Consider the following 17,230-nt stretch of genomic DNA (forward strand, 5'->3'; position numbering starts at 1 on the left):
GCCATGCAGAGGTAGTGTGTGTGATGCACTGAGGGTGAGCATGTTTTAGAGCCTTTTCATTCACTATCAATCTCTGTTCCTTGTGCCACAGGGTTTGCTTCCCTGTCCTTTTGCCTCTGGCTTTTTCTGATTTTTTCTTAGTCTTTTTTCCATAAATTTGATTTGTAATTTGATGGTGATAGCTTTCATCACTAAACATTCGGGTACCTATTCTGAAAATTTCAGAGTAAACATAAGTAGTTTGCATGCTGTCAGAGCAAGAGCTTTAAAGATAAGTCCTTGATCACAGAAAAATCTTCATCCCCATCTTTCTTTAGGCCATATCCTTAGGCACGAGCTATTTAGGTAGACTTGGTGGCTTGCCCTGAAGGGCCACAGATGGTTGTGCTACTCAGAGCAGTAGGAGTGAGATTCTGATTGAATTCTCCCCTCGCCTGAAGAAGGTACTACTGGTCAAATGATATGTCAGCTGGGCAAATATTGATATTGGGGTACAGAGGGCTTCTCCTTCAACTGTGCACATTCCAGAACACTTGAGGGAACAATCTTATCTTGATCATACAAGAAGTTTAATAATCTTTTCTTGAAGGCACTGGAATTAAATTATAAGGAAGATAAGAATCAGTACTTAATTTCCAGAATGCCCAATCCATCACTGAGATATTATAATGGCAGAAGGAAGTATGTGGTCCTGGGGCAGTATCTGAAAGAGTGAAGAGCATTTGCCAGCAGTTTTGCAGACGGGGCCATGATCTCTGCTGGGCTCCTTACACTATCACAGTTGGGTTTTTAGGAGAAGAAATGGGCTTTCAGAAGAAGAAACATGGGCTGGAAGGTTAGCATGAGGACTTAGCGCATTCTGTCCTTTGTTCAGCTGGCATGCTCTGAACATTTAATGTTACTGTTTTGTATGATAAGACAACATCATTCGGATTGTGTAAGGGTATCTGATGCTACAATGTGTTCTTTTTTTTTGAACACATGGCCATTCTGTTTTATAGAAATATTCACTTTTTACACTTTTTAATGCTTTTTAAAATGTTTTCTTCATGATAACAAGGCAGAGAGAATATTCAGTGATTCTTGCTGTATGAACAAGGAAAAGAAAATAAAGAAGTCCTGCTGGCTGTCTTCAGATTGTTTAATTCACTGAAATTACTGAAATTCATCATTATGATTTTTGATACAACACTTTATTGCCTCTCTTTACCCTACTTTCATATTGTACCATGACAGCTAGAAGGTATTAAAATAGTGCTGAGTGTAACTGTCTTTCTCTAAATAGGCTCTACTGCTGTGCATGTGTGCATTCATTGTCATAAGTTGGTTTGTCGCTTGTTCTTTTTTAATTAAGAATGTTGAGCTGAGGAGACATGCAGTGGGATCAGCCAGCTCTACTCACCTAAAACTCTTTTCATAATAGAAAGAAAAAAATCCCAGGAATTAAACCAACTTTCTTATTTTACCAGGATGTGCTGTTTGTCTACTGTTGCAAGCTTGAATTTGTGTGCATTTTAAGAGAAATAAATGCTTCTATGAGTGATCTTTAAGTAATATATTTAAACATTTTATTTAGCCAAGCTTTTCTTTAGATAAACAAAATAAATGTGTTTATTCCTTTTTCACTCTTTCTTTGATTTGCTCTTACAAATGTAAAGACCAATTGTTGACCGATTAAGCAAAACAGAAGAAAAACAAAGCAAGCTTTTTTTCCCCAGCTATTTCCAGTATTGAGTAAAATACATTTTGAGTAGAATTTATTCATCTCTGGTCTATTATACTTCATTCATTAAAAGAAAAGAAAAGAAAAAAAAGGAAAAAAACCAAACTCAAATCAAACAATGTCTAACTTAATTGAAATTGAAAAGATTCATGAAGTAATAGGTTCTATAACAGAAGAGAATTTTAATGGCCAGATGACTTCACTGTAGTTGTAATAGAGATAATTGATCTATATGTAATGCTATTTGGCCTTTTGTTCTTTTATTACTGGAAGTAATACAGGTACAAAACACTGAAAGTAGATCTTACTGCTTCGTTGCTGTTGTTTCTTTGCTAGGGAATTAGACACGTGGATCATTTTGGGTTCATCTGCAGAGAGTCTTCAGAAAATGAAGGCTTCCACTTTGTTTGCTATGTGTTTCAGTGTACAGATGAAGCCCTGGTAAGTGAAAAAAGCCAAATAGAATATTAGGCCCTAAAAGTCTGTTGTTGCTCCATTCTCTGTATTTTAGTGAATGTCTTCAAATCCTATTCCACTCAGAAATATAATTATTTCCAAGATGTAACTAACATAGCAGTCTGCAAAAGAAATTTTCATTTGTTTTGAGGGCAGGAGTTAAAATCCCCTTTAAAATCCAATAATTCTTCCATTTATTACGCAAGCTAAGTTAGACCATTTACCACTTTTTCTGAAGGATGTTTTTTTCACAGTGCACCTGTTCTGAAAATCAGAACTGCACAACTGTGCTGTAAGCCAGGCCAGTGCATGACAACTGCAGTAAGCTTTCTTGTCATGGAGAAGAAAAGGTTTTGAGATAGAGGCAGTATCTTTTATTAGACTACAGTAATAAAGTTGGGTGGCCTGGAAGAGATAGGACTTCATGATGAGTTTTGTCTTGCTTGTGTGTTTGTAGCCAGAAACTGCATGGGGACAGCTTGTCTTTTTAATCATAAGCATATTCCCAAACAAGGGGCACTATCATTCTCAAAGACTGTTTGTGTTAAGTAAAACAGAAGCTCGGTGGAAGAGTGAAATTTTGTTCTTCTGTATGTCATTCTTTTCAGGTTGATGAAATCATGATGACATTGAAACAGGCTTTCACCGTGGCAGCTGTGCAACAAACTTCTAAAGCACAGCCCCAGCTCTGTGAAGGCTGTCCTATGCAAATATTGCATAAACTCTGTGAAAAGATAGAAGGTGAGGTTTAAAGAGCTTTCTGGTTGAATATCTTTTCTGACTATTTCATTGGGGGACAGTCTTACAAGTGAAACTCTAAGGAAATTAATATTAAAAAGAGCTTGGGACTTGGGATGGAGAGTTGAAAGCTAGTTGTTTTATTTGGAGGAGGGTAATGTCAGGTTTTCTGTAAGGTAATAAGAATTTTCTAACAAAAGTTAAGCTCCTTTCTTGTGTTTTAGTTCAATTTTTGAAAACTAATTAAGAGTCTAAATATTAGTTACTTGCAGCTCATTAGCCTCTATTAGCCCTTTGAATGCAGAAGATCATAGATAAGGAACCTCTGAAGGATAGATGCTGTGGTAGCTATGACCATCTTAGATACTGGCATTATGCTACCACTAAGCATGAACTGAACAGTTTGCTTTTAATATATGTGTTTGTGTTGTTGATCTATGCACCTTCATGAAAATGCAGCAATTAGAATTGTAGTTGCTACCCAGAACACAAGCTCATGCCATAAAAAACCTCTTTGCATTTCAGCAGATTTCACAGTTAGATTTTGTTCATTTAAGCAGTGTCTGGGGTAAGTAAAGGGCAACAGCAGCTTGTCACATCACATGACAGTAGCTTGTTGGACTAAAACCTATGTAGTATTAATTTGATGAAACTGGAGAACTTCCAAAACTACTTTCACTCTATTTTGGTTTTCAGCTAGCTATGATTTTTGGGAAGTTTCCCAAAGGTAAATGATACTTAATGTCTGCAATCATGCCATCTGGTTAATCATATGGTCTGATTCTGAAGGAGGTATGCCACGATCAGAAACTGAAGTACACAGTACTGTTGGTGGTTAGCTGGTTTTTCACAGAAAATAGAGGAAAAGAATTTAATCCAGGATGAGAGCAGAAAATGTAATCTGAATGAAAGGATAGTCTGCTTTAGATTGTCGGTAAATATTTTCAGCAAGAGACAAAGCAAGAATTTCACTAACATGCAATAAATTTACTCTTTTTCAGTAGAGACCAAGGCATACAAATTGGAGAAAAGAGAAGGGAATTATACTCATACCGTAAACAAAATCCAAGCAGCACTGCATAAAACACCAACTAAGCAGTCTGCTAAAATGCAGTAGATTGTGGGTTTATTTTATCTTGTGTGATAATGGAATCTTCAGCTAAGAGTATAATCCTGGTGTGTGCTCAGTAAATCTCCTCATTGCAGAGTTCATGTCCCTCATTTTAAAGGCATGAGTTCAGTAGTAGCTTTAAAGGAACCTGGAGTTCCTTCTAATGCCCTGTTATGAAATCATTCAGTGGGTCAGCTCAAATAACTGACAAGCTTTGGCTTAAATTGTGGGCATATTTATGTGATTGATTAATTCTGACAAAATTGACCCTGTAATTTGTTCTTTTTTGTTCCTCTTGGTAGGGTTGCACCCTTCTAAGACTAAACTAGAACTGCAAAAGCACCTAACAACACTAAATAACCAGGAACAGGCCTCTGTTTTTGAAGAGGTTCAGGTAAGCTCTTTGTTTCCTGGGAGATTTTAAAGCAATTGATGTTTTTTGCTAACATCAGTGTGAAACACAAAAGTTATTTTCATTTTTTGTGAATTATTCATTATTTAATAGTGTTAATCACCTTGAGCTTTAATTTCAATATCATTGTTTTTCTAGAGCTGTTAAAAACTTGTCTTTTGATGAAAACTGTTTTATGATTTTTCTTCCACTAATAATACTACTTGTTTTCCATGAAGATGTTGCCTTTTCACTGACTAAAACTGCGCACATTTTATTGTGTGTGAAGGCTTGTACTGTGAGGACATTCATACTATTACTCTGACAAAAATAAATTATGGTAATGTTCCAAGATCAGAAAATTTCTCGCCTAAAATTTATCCTAGATCTTAATACTTGTCAAACTAGCTAAAAAAGTTAAACTTTCTATCTTCTTAATTAAATCTATTGTAGGACAGAAGAAAGCATAGCTGGATTTAAGACAGATGATGTGTGTTGTAGGAAACATCACTGGGATTGCCACTCTACTGAATATTAGGAAATTTCAGACTATTGAAAATAATGTTTCCTTCCTCTCCTGAGTCATTTCAGTCTCTTTGTGTGTTCCATGTGGCAGTTTATCACTCAGTACCAAATATGGAAGTTACTCTGTGGGGCTGATTCCATGAGCTAAGTATCCAGCAGTTAGCAGCACTGTTGCCTTTTAGTGTTCTGCACACAATCTAAAGCTTCTGGTAGTACCAGGAAACTGTTCATTGCTTCTGGTCTGCAAACGATTAACTTGGTAAAACCAAAGAGTAAAGTACATCTCTCCTGCCCGTCTTTTCCAGCTAACTTTTACAGCTGGACTACCTGCAGCTGTAGTTGTTGCATTTTTAGATAGCTGTGATATTTTAATTAATCTAATGTGCTAATGTGCTTGGCATTAGCTAATTCATACCATATCCTCTGCATTACATCAATAGGCTTAAAACAGCATATGCTTTTCAAAAGTTAGGTTTCTGGGACTAAATTCTTTGATAAATTGTTTTAAAAATATTTTCTCTCACAATAATTCTGATCTAAATAGAATGCAGTAGAGACAAATATGTTCACCTTGTGCAGTAGTTTCGAAAATACCTATGTAATTTCCCCCACATTAAACGACTAATGAGAAGGATTTCTAGAAGGATTGTGCATCGTAACTCCAGAACACTACTTCACATGTGCCACAAACTCAGAACTACTGTGTTTTGATTTTCTTCATATCAAAAGCAGATTGGCAAACATATTTTTTTAAAGCTTCATTTGCTTGTGGCAATTTGATACCTTTACGGTCGTCCTTTGTCTTTCATGTAAATTCTATCATGTATGAAGTGAGGTGAAGTGTTTCTCTGGCTGTATTGGTGCTTTGCCTGGGACACTGGTGTCCTCTGGTGGACTGGAGTAGTAGCATTAACCAAACTAAACGTTACACTGACAATGTATGGACTGTGACAAAATGAAAAGAATAAATATTTGCTGACAGTTAGACAAATGTGTAATTACTGTGCTTGTGGTGTTTTCAATTAAAGAAATTAAGACCAAGAAATGATCAAGAAGAGAATGAGTTGGTTATCTCTGTTTTGAGAAACATGTATGAAGAAAAACAGAAGGACCATGTTCATGTTGGAGAAGCAAAACAGGTAAGTAAACATTTGGGTTTAGTTCATATAAGGAGGACCCAGAAAAAAAACTTTCCATATCTTTCCAAAGGTAAATTTCCATCACTGGCATTTTGAAAGTTGAAAGTGTTAAGCAGTGGTGATCACTGAATTTCCTTATGATTCATAGGCTATTATCCTTGATAAAAGGCCTATTACATTTACTCAAGAGCTGGAAGCTATTTCTTGTGTGCAAATGACCATTTGAAGTAGCCTCAAGAAGGAGTAGGTGAGGAGACTCACTGCAGAAACTTCAGCAGAGACTCTCGTCCATATCCAAAAAGCTGAGCTACCTTCTAAACTGCATCAGGTTCCATCAGTGCTGTTTAAGGCCATTTACAGAGCACAGTTAAGATTTTTCAAAAGGAATTAGTGATTTTGGATGCCTTAGTTTGTGACTAATTAACTTGAAACACCTCAAGGTGGCCTGTATTTTAAAAAGGATAGACCCCATTCTCTGGAAACTTTCAGTTCCAATTATTTGATCCTTTTAAAAATCTTGGTTGTCCCTTTGCTGCTGGCTGGTAATTCCATTGTGATAACCACTATTGGCCATTGGTGATAGAAACTAGCAAATGAATATATGGAAAGTAATTAGACCTGTGAAGAAATAGGGAACTAGCAGCAAATCTTCATTTACTATTTTTTCACTTAGTTAATCTCTTCTCCTTTTATGGCTTACTGGCTAATTATTAACCTCACTGAGTAAACAGGAAGAAAACTTTGCATGTTTTGTTCTCTGATTTATTGTCTTGGGTATCTCACCAGAAACAGATTTTTAAGAATAAAGTATTGTAGTTACGGCATAAGACAAAGAAACATTGCCTGAAGTCCTCTGTCATCATACCTGAAATATTTTTATTTGGTCTAATGCCAGCTGATTATCAAATAGTTGTCAGTCACAAACAGCTTGCAAATAGGGATCTAGAAAGCAAGATAGATTAGTGTGTCTTCATTATGATTTGAAAATTCTTAAGGCCTGCTTCAGTCTGTTTGCTCAGTTCCTGGAACCAAAATTAGTTAATCTGACACTTGCAAAGATGCCAGTGCTCTAAGAACAGAGTTGACTTGCCATCAGTCCATCATTTGTCTTAGTATAACATTTTATATTTACTCTGATAATTAATCTCCAGAACTGTGTAATAGCAGATACCTTTGAATGCCTATCTGGCAGTGTTATTTGTCTCAGCAATCATTAACCCATCACACCCTGGTATCCCTGTTCCTTTCTTTTCTGCACAGGTATTCACTTTCATTCTTTTCATAATCACTTTTTTTTTTAATATCTAAATCAGGGGAGGGAAAAAATTAAATATGATACTCATACATGGATGTTATTTAACAAAAACGTTTCACAATAAGTGTCTTTTCATAAGAACATAATTGTAAGCAGCATCTAATTTGCTCTTTGAGGATAAGATGAGGGAAGGTAAAAAGAAAATACAGAAGCCTGTAACTTTGTCATACTGGAAATAGGATGGTTTATAATTATATGTAGGCAGGACTATTTGGTGATGGTGATAATGTGCTGTTCAGCTGCCCAAGTAGTAGTAATTGCATAGATCAAGCATTCAGTCTCTGAAATGAGGGACAAATACAGAAGGCTATGGTGCCTGGCAGCCTGAAGGTGAACCCCAAAAAATATCATTGAAAACGAAGCTCTGATTTTCTACTGCAGATGTTGGGTTTGGATGGTCTTCACAGCACTAAAAATTGACTGAAACATTTATTTAAGAAGTAAAACTCTCAATTGATTGTTAGCTTTAAGGTGGAAAAGTTTCTACTGGTGAAATATATTGAAGAGCTTGATTGTTACACATCTTCCTGGCCCTTAGAAAGCCCCATTTTAATACAATGGAGATGGCTGAGAGTTCCAAATAATTATGAGCTTCATCCATTTTGATTAATTTCTTAGTTGAAGAAGAGGAAATCCATCAGAAATCTCTAATCTGTTACATTTAAACATTTAGAATTTGTACAACTGTACATTGGCACTAGAGAAAAACTGTCAACAGAACCATAAATTCCTGTCAAAACACCAGTTCTTCTGAGGCATGCTAGTACACTCAGCACATTTCCTTTAAGAGATTTCCTGGTCTTATGTGAGGATAGTTTGTTAAACTTCAGTACAAGTATCAGTAGAGAAAAAGGCATGAAAAGCCAAGGACACCAGGAGAAAGTGTTGATTCAGGTTACAGAAGTCTTCAGCCTGTTCACTGAGATTCTGCTCCATGCTGTTGAGCATTTTGCATTTCTGTTTGCAGACTTCACAGCCTCCTGCTGAGAATGCTGTAAATGAGGTGTCCAGCAGCGCTCCGAGATTCAGATTAGATATGTTAAAGAACAAAGCAAAAAGGTCTCTGACAGAATCATTTGAAAGTATTTTATCACGTGTAAGTATCTTCATGTTTATTGTCTTTGAACATAAAGTCATTGCTTTATTTATTTGAATGACAGAAAAGTCATATTTGTTATTCTTCCAGGCTAGAGCTCAGAAGTTATTAAAGGCACAGTGACAAAAATATTTGAATGTACATTTTAGAAGAAGACAAAACAAAGCAGGGCTTTGATAGAGAGAATACCAAGTCCTGGATGAAGTGAACTAATTCCTAGATAAGAAATAGTGTATATAGGCATTTCAAAAAATGAAGTTGAGCATGAAGACTTAAAAAAAGAGATTATTGTTTTATTTCTCTTTAGGATTTAGGAAATTTAAAAAGTAATTATAATTGTTCACTTTTATTTATGTAGAAGGAAATAATTAAGCAACTGACTAAGCACTCCTAATGAGATAGTATTTATTAGTGACACAGAACTGATAAATAATGGGGCATCTGAACTTTTAAATGCCATAGATTATTTGAAGGCAAGGAATGTAAAGAATTTCAAACGGCACTAAGAATATGATGCATTTGTGCAATATTACATCAGCTAAAATTCTCTGTAAACAGTGTCTGGAAATACAGATCAGTGGGAAAAACTTGAGCTTCTGTGTGATAGTGATTCCCAAGAAATCATGTTGGGAAAATGATGAGTAAATGAAAATCTGTTTATCATAAACAGATCGCTGAAATTATCTGCTGAAAGTATACAGCAGCAGTTATGAAATTAAATCAGATGTCAAGTTCAAGCACTATTTAAACCTACGGAGTGTCTTCTCATTCAAATATTTTTTGTTTTGCACCTCATGGGAAAAGTCTGAGGAAAATAATAAACTTGGAAAGACTTCTGTCTGGCAAAGGATTAAAAAAATCAGACCTTCTCCCTTAAAAAAAAAGTTGTGACAGAATGCCAATCAACAAATAGTCAGGAACAGAAATTGGATATTCTCATTTGTAATCAGCAAAAAGTTATATAGAAGCAAGATCTGGTATAATTTATTGGCTCATAGACATGCAACTTGTAGTGACAAAATGAGGTTTTCAAAGCTTATTTCAGACATATCTAACCTGTTCCCATAAAACAAATAATGGCAAAAGCATGGTCTCCCTGTCATAATTATGCATATAGAGAGGATTTTAGTTTAATATCTCCCCTCATTACTTCCCAGACAGTATTCCTAGAATTCACCCCCATAAAATCCTACTGCGCATGTGTTTGGGATATGACACATAACGTTAGTGTTGTTACATTAACTATAGTACTGTTCTAATTTTTGCCAGTTTGTCTTGACTGGCATAAGCTTGTCTTCACATAAGCACAGCTGTATATCGGTTGCATTTTCACTGTCATTGCTGTTTTTGATGGAAATTCTTGATTTTGATCAGATCTGAAGCCAGAAGTTGTGACTGAACTTTGAAGAGAGAATAGTCACTGTTGTGAATAATGATAACATTTTATGTTTTACCTGGAATAACAGTTCAAAGAGAACATATGTCATAACATAAGAGCATTAAAAAATAAAACATTTAAGATTAGGAAGATAGAAGTTCCATAATTGTGTTAGCACATAAGAATCCATCACTAGGTTTCTTGATATTTTTCTTGGTTACATAAAAGCATTAGTCAAATCATGCAAAGATATTGTTGAACAGATTATACAGAAATATTTATGCTTTCTGATTCGTAGGCACTGAAATGATAACACCAGAAATTTTTTTACTGTGTGTTAAATTCATACGGCTTTAGTCCTTTGTCATAGACATCCTTTTCATTTCTCTATATCTTTGTAAGAAGTACCTAATACAGAAGTAAAAACACATAATTGCCAATGAGAATTCCTTAATTCTACAGGATCCTTTAAATTGTCAGAGACTATCATGAATGAAGCTTCTGTTTCCCGTAAGGGCAAAGGATATTCTTAGGCATTTTAGGAAATTAAATTTGATACTGTCTTTGAAAATTACAGATTCTGACTATGCTACACAAATCTCTTCTTCGTATGCCCCTTATATCATAATTTTAACTGCTAGTGTGCTTTATCTCTACAGGGCAGTAAAGCCAGAGGTCCATTGGACAGTTCTGGTTCTGTGGATTTGGACAGCTCTGTGTCCAATACCTTAAGCAGCACAAATAAAGTAAGTAAAGCCTGGGATAATTGTACATATTTAGAAACTTCAGATAATAGTCGAAATAAAAGACTATAATATTAGTTGTTCTGAAACAATTGATCGGATGTGAAATGCTCATATAACTGTCCTGTTCTAACATCTTGCATTTTTTTTGATTGGTTTTTGGCAGTAGACAAGTTACCTGATTGTGTGTGAAAAGAAAGAAACCCAGAACAGCCAAACAGTATGATAAAACAATATCACAGAGTAGGGAGGATAGGTATGTCCTTTTCTTCCTATCTGTAAGAATTCTGCTGCTGCTTGCTGATCCAAATGATGTGTCTTTATCTCTGTGCTGAGTCCCTCTGAGAGTGACAGGGCTGCATTCATTACAGGCAGCTTCTTGGATCAGCCACTGCCTTTCCTTTCTTTTCTCTTTTTTTTTTTCCCAGCCTGAAGTAATATTCAGGTTTTTTAGAATTTGCAAGTTGATTATTCAAATCATTTTTCATATATGTAATGTTAGAATGTGTGCAAGTCCTCTGAGGGACAACTCGAAAAAATTATCAGTTTAGTCTAGTAATAGAGATTCAGGCTAAGAATAGTAGTCACATGACAATACAATAGTGATGTGTAAGATGCTGTTATCTGTAGAGTTTCACTGGAGATTTCCATACTTTTTGGCAAGATGGGACACATAGTAAATCTGTTTCTGTTCTCCAGAAGTTTCAAGTTGCTTTCAAGCTTTTCATTCTGTCCCCTATGCTATAAACAACAGAAGTGCAATTGAGTTTCCATTTGAATTAGAAATGCCTTGTACTGTATATAACGTACATTTTGTTTGAATGAGTGTCTATATGTGAAATAAAATATTATATACATCATCTGGATACTGCAACAATGTGCAGCAAAACAAATGCTGTAATTACCATGCTGTCCAGGCTACTCTGGCTGGTTTTAGCCATGAAACTACATATGATGAATGCAGGATTGCATTCATAAGAAACATAAAGAAGAAGTGGAGTAATTTCCCCCTTTGTGTGGCTAGAAAGCTTTTAGTCTGTATAAAACAATACAAACAAACAGCATAGAAGAAGCCAGTCGTCTTCTCTGGAGGCAGCATAGAACTCTGCAGACCTGATATACAGCTATTGATTCTCCTGTAATGCCTGAGCACCTGCAGACTCCTGACTTCATGTAATCAAGAGTCTGTTCTTTCTGCTTACGTTTTTGAAAGAATGGCTGACTGCCAGAAACACACAAGGTGGGGAATGAAGAAAATGCATGGTTTGGGACTGAAACAGGCATCTAGTCCTAGGATTAAGTTCTTTATGTGAATCTTCAGCTAGACAAGGAACTGTTAGATGGCATCCTAAATGTACAGTACTCTGCAATGCCACCCTTTTCACTGTTAGCCAAACCCTCATCCTTTTGTTTTTACCCCATTTCTTCTGAGCTGTAATGAACATACTATTGCTCTCAAAATTACTTTTTCTCTGGAAAAAAAGACTCTTCTTTGTTGACATCGGTGATGAATAACAAAGACATAAAACATCAAACATCTTTCTTTGAGCTATCTTGATAAAAATGTGCATGTTTGAAGTAGGTCTCTGTGGGATGTGAATAATGACACGCTAATGCAATGTCAAAGCTGGATTCTAAACCCACATATTGATAACCTTATTTCCTGCACTGCTAGGAACCACCATTGTGTGAAAAGGAGAAAGATGGACTTCCTACCCTTCCTATAGGAAGCACTGTCAAGACCAGTGGATCGGTGGGTGATCTCTCCAGCATCACAGAGGATTGTCCTGTTGATCAGTCTGATACGTTACCTCAGCAAAGCTTTCGGAGGAGAGCAAACACTCTAAGCCATTTGCCAACTAAAAGCCAGGAATCTCTGGTACCTGTTGAAACATCACCGTCTGTTCCTCAGAGGAAACTTATGAGGTATCACTCAGTGAGCACAGAGACTCCTCACAAAAGAAAGTAAGACTTATTAAAAGCAGGCTATGATTTCATTTGTTGAGGGCATATCTGGGGATGATGACTACATACCAGGTATGTCCTCTTAATGGATAAGAAATGTGTTACAGTGGTGTGTCACTCTTTGGAGGTTTGTAGGTATTCTGTTTAAAAGACTTTTAGCCCTATTTGCTCCACAGGGAAGAGAAGACATGAGATGTGTAGTTCCATAGTATATGACACAAAACTACTTGTAAGCACAATAGGATTACTCCTAAGCAGTTCGGTTGTATTTGTGCAAGCATTAATTTTTGGGTTTTTTTATCTGTGAGCAGTATAAATAAATGCTACTTCTTGTGGTCTATTTAGAGAGAAAAATCCGGTATCCTTTCTGATCCTGAAAACCTTACTGGTTGGTGAATTCATATGTGACTTTGAAATAGCACACTAAAGTGACATAAATTGCTTAGTTATTGGTAGAGGTGAGGCTCCTGTCTAGCTTTTCAATGAGCGTATTTAGATTTTACTCACCAAAACAAGCTATTGCTTGCCTTAATGCTAATATTCTTCAGGCTATCCTCCTTCAGTGGATGCCTCTGCATCTCTAGTCCACTCTTAACTTTATGTCAGTTTTCTCCCACCCTTCTATCTAGCTTTTTCAAATTACTGTGGAAACATTTCTGTCTGTAGGCTTCTGTTTTACTGCCCATACTGCTCATTTACACAAGTTAGTAGGAAATCTCTATGTGCTCCACCTCATTTTTTCCTGCAGGAGGCAGGGCAGTAAACGAACATGCCTGAAATGGGTGATGACAGTGAAAAAAAAGAGAATTATAGTATTTGAAAGAAAACATAACCTGCCTTGCCTCTTTGTCCCTTTTTTGAACTTTTTTAATTTTAAAGTACTAGAATGTTTTTCTAGTGCAGTTTAGGACTTGTTGGTCTGTTATCTTCACAAGAGCTTCCCTGATGCTTGTAGCTGCTAGTTTAATGACTCATTACCTTATTAGAGGAATGCAGCTAGAAATTAAGTATATTTTTCATTTCCTTGGTTATTTCTATTTGGGTTTGGTCATGTGATTTTTATTAAGACCTGAGTGCACCTGCTCCCTCACATAACTCAAATCCAGAAGAAATCCCTGTTACTTCCATTTCATAGCAGATGTATAGAAACAGAGGAAATGGAAAACTTACAAGACAAATATACTTAAAGTTCTCAAAAATCACTGGAATTACAGACTTTTAAAAGTCTCTACTGTTTTATGAGTGGTTTTGAACAGCTTACCTCAATTCATAAATTGTTTTCAAAGTAGAAATAAATTCAGTTCTTCCTATAGCAGTTCACTTCTTATCCATTGGAACTCTTGATCATATGCCTGCTTTTATCATAGAAATCAAGGGGAAACACGTACAAGGAAAAAGAAATGGGACTGTTAGTGCCAGGTTTTTGTGCATTTTAATTTAGTCATATGCTGAAATGCCTTGATGAAGCCTGTAAATGTGTTATTTGGGATTTTGCTAATTGCATTAAAATGTTCATGTTCTTAAGTTACTGCATTAACTGTGAAAAAATAGGAAATGTCTCATTTATAGATGCTGGGTCTTTTTCAAAGATTAGAGAAGGAATTTCACTTCTTTTTTTTCCCCCTTGTTTCCTTTCTTACTCTTTTGTTCTTTGTGCTACCTCAACTCCATCACTCTGGTTGGAATCCCACTATATGGTTCGAACGAATTTGTCGGCGAATCTAAAAGTTCTTCTGGGCAACTTGCATGTTCTCCTACTCTAGCTCGTCTTAATCCCTCAGCCTCTTCACCCAACTTTTTTAAATATCTAAGGCATAATTCAAGTGGAGAACAAAGTGGGCATTTTGCACAAAAAAGGTGAGCTAGCACCTGCAAATAGTTTGGGGTAGGATTTCTTTTACCATGTCATAAGTATGAAATTCTATAGCATAAATAGTTAAAATAATTTAATATAGACCAAAGGTTGGTAGATTTTTATGGGAGGGGGAACCCTTTAACTGTTCCGCTACTGAATATAGTAGCTACTTACATCATTTGTTGTTCTAACCAATAAAATTCTTTCAGACACCGGCTCGCTCTCTAGAGCCAGTTGCTCCAAAGCAATTTGTTGTTATGCAGCAGACAGCAGCACTCCTTAAATTGTGTGAGGGATAAGTTGCCAAGAACCTGAGCTCACTCTGTCCTTCCTGAATCATTCGGTTCCGTTCTGCTTTGTTTATGGTAACACATATTATTTTGTGCCTGACACTAAAGGCAATTTCACCAAGTTGAATGAAAGGGGCAAGAAGTAGCAGGACTATGGAGAGCCGATACAAAAACACCCCCCACGAACAGTCCCCACCACCACCCCCACTCCTCATAAAACAAAAACCCAAGACCAAAAAAACCCTCAACCCATCAGCTTACATGTTTGTCTTGGTTACTTTCAGCAATATCAAATTATACTTTTCTATGTTTCCTTTCATAGAATTAAAATACATATAGAGAACGTTGAGAAAAGGACATTAACTCTTCGTTTCCCTGAGAATCTGAAATTAAGTAGCTCCCTAAAAATCTTGAACTGTGAAACCCTTTCTTAACCCCTTGAGCTAAAACTGCTTATTTTAGCTCAAAAGGCTAATGAAACCAGATGTCTTGGAAACTCTGCCAACAGTCACTGGCCATTGGCAAGCAATTTCTATTGCTGTTGCTGTTTATTGTTCGTTTTTGTTCTCTTGGGTGAAAGTTTCCTTGTTTCTCCAAGGTGCTGTTTTTTCTGAACCTGGGAAAATAGTCAACTGAGAATCTTGTTTCACCAGTTTCTTCAGTTGTATTTGCTGAGTACTAACTAGTATCCCTTAATTTAACTTTACCTCAGAAGTATGATATAGCTCAGGGCAGGATATGGCCCTGATATACTCTTCAGTTTAGTAAGACTTACTTTAATCCTGAAGGTTAACTTCTCAAAAGTAGATTTTTCCAAGTAGATTTGTTAATGATTCTGTGCACACAGATGCAACTTCTCCTTCCCTTTCCTTGTAATTTAAGGATATACCATATTGAACATGTATGCAACAAGACTGAAAATGGAAATTGATAGGGATATCAAATGGGTTAATGAGTTTAAATCAATACAGTCAAGCTTCCCAAGTTGATTCTATTCTGTAAGTGGAATTACCATGTAATTGTGATGGATTTACACTGGGATTGTAAGTGAACCCTGTTTGCAGGGCACACCATGCTACAGCCTTATCTTTGTCTCTGTACCAGCTACTGAAGAACCTGCTTCGCTTCATACTGGTGATTATCCCAGAGTATCCCCCCTATTCCATTCACATCTTCAGGAAACTGCTAAAAGCCATCCCGATATATCATTAGGGTTTATTAAAAGCAATTATTTCTTAAACTTACTTTTTCAGGAGTAAATTCTCCTACTTACGTGGTTTTGTGTACTCTTCTGAAGAACGGTCTTCAGTATCATCAGCCAAGTAGTTTTCTGTTTTCACTCCATGCAAAAACTTTTCGTTGTCTGAGGTGTTCTTATTTCCTTCTATTAACCTTCTCCTGAGTATGTTTGGGAGTTGTTATGTTAAAAGACCAGAAGACTGATCGTGACATTTGATTAGTACTCCTGTCTGTTGCATAAATAGAGCCACAATCCTGAATGATTAGTCAGAAGGCTCAGCTTTTAAGTGAAAAGTTCCAAGCTTGTCTGAATAAAACCCTGTTAATGCTTTACAAAATGTTTTTTGCCAAAGTCTTATTTTTCCTTTGCCAGCACAAAGATTGTCACTGTCAACTTTTCATAACCTTTTCCCCCAAACTTAGTCAGTCGTGGAAACTGATATTTAAGTAAATGTCCAATGATAAAGTTGGCATTGGTTCTTAATAGATTAAAGAAATTTATTTGAAACATGCACTGAAATCTTGGGATATAGCAAAGAATAATAACTTTACTGGAAATACATTTATATATATTGGAACATATTAGTTTTCCCAAACAAATATGTATTTCAAAGTAGCACTTTGTTAGCAGCTTCAATTTTGACTTTGGCTGGTATTCAGGCCTTCAGGATTTAGCTGTTTTTCGTTTGAAACTTAGAAATGTGTATTATTTTTATTCTGTGGATTTATACTTCTTTGTTCTAAACTATACTTTTCCCAACTGCACTCTCAGCATCTCCTACCGTACTGCCTTAAGGAAAAAGCTTCATTCTTCCTCTTCTGTGCCAAATTTCTTAAAATTTCTGGCTCCTGTAGATGAAAATAACACCTCTGACTTTAGGAGCACAACAAGGTAGGGTTCTTCCTTAAAGCCTGGAGATAAAACTGTATTTTCAAAGGTTTCTTTGTCTGAAATATTTCAAATGCTTCTTGCACTTGCAAAACGTGATTTGTGCAACAGTTCATGTATATGTGTTCTGCATGTAATTGCTGTCAAAAAGATGAAGCTATCCCAGACTGCTCTTCCATTAAGACAATAGAACTTAGCCGGTTTTGATGTTGCAATGGTCATACAACTTCCATCTGTGTACTCCTGTGATTATTGCTGACAAAGGACAGTTTTCAGTTAAGGAAATATACATGATTCGTCCTGAGCAATGTTAGTGTCCTCAGACTGGGAGGAGAGGATGACCTGTAAAATGCTCCTGCCTATTGCTGCCAGAGCTA

At 36.2% G+C, this 17,230-nt stretch overlaps 1 protein-coding gene across 8 annotated transcripts in view; it reads left to right on the plus strand.

Moving 5' to 3' along the window:
• The window catches only part of TBC1D1 (TBC1 domain family member 1), a 105,589-nt gene that overhangs the window by 56,655 nt on the left and 31,704 nt on the right, over window positions 1–17,230 (plus strand). For 4 of the 8 annotated variants that reach the window (XM_051789921.1, XM_051789920.1, XM_051789926.1 and 1 more), the window contains 9 exons: window positions 2,060–2,164; window positions 2,788–2,920; window positions 4,331–4,422; window positions 5,973–6,083; window positions 8,366–8,494; window positions 10,532–10,618; window positions 12,291–12,580; window positions 14,309–14,437; window positions 16,737–16,856. In XM_051789921.1, the coding sequence (XP_051645881.1) occupies window positions 2,060–2,164; window positions 2,788–2,920; window positions 4,331–4,422; window positions 5,973–6,083; window positions 8,366–8,494; window positions 10,532–10,618; window positions 12,291–12,580; window positions 14,309–14,437; window positions 16,737–16,856 (1,196 nt within the window). The remainder of the gene's footprint in view (window positions 1–2,059; window positions 2,165–2,787; window positions 2,921–4,330; window positions 4,423–5,972; window positions 6,084–8,365; window positions 8,495–10,531; window positions 10,619–12,290; window positions 12,581–14,308; window positions 14,438–16,736; window positions 16,857–17,230) is intronic. The other 4 variants (XM_051789922.1, XM_051789923.1, XM_051789924.1 and 1 more) reach the window with 4 other exon arrangements.

The sequence above is a fragment of the Manacus candei genome, unplaced genomic scaffold (genome assembly GCF_025592945.1).
Source record: "Manacus candei isolate 608988 ecotype Guabito, Panama unplaced genomic scaffold, ASM2559294v1 h1tg000028l, whole genome shotgun sequence".
In the NCBI taxonomy this organism is placed as follows: Eukaryota; Metazoa; Chordata; class Aves; order Passeriformes; family Pipridae; genus Manacus; species Manacus candei.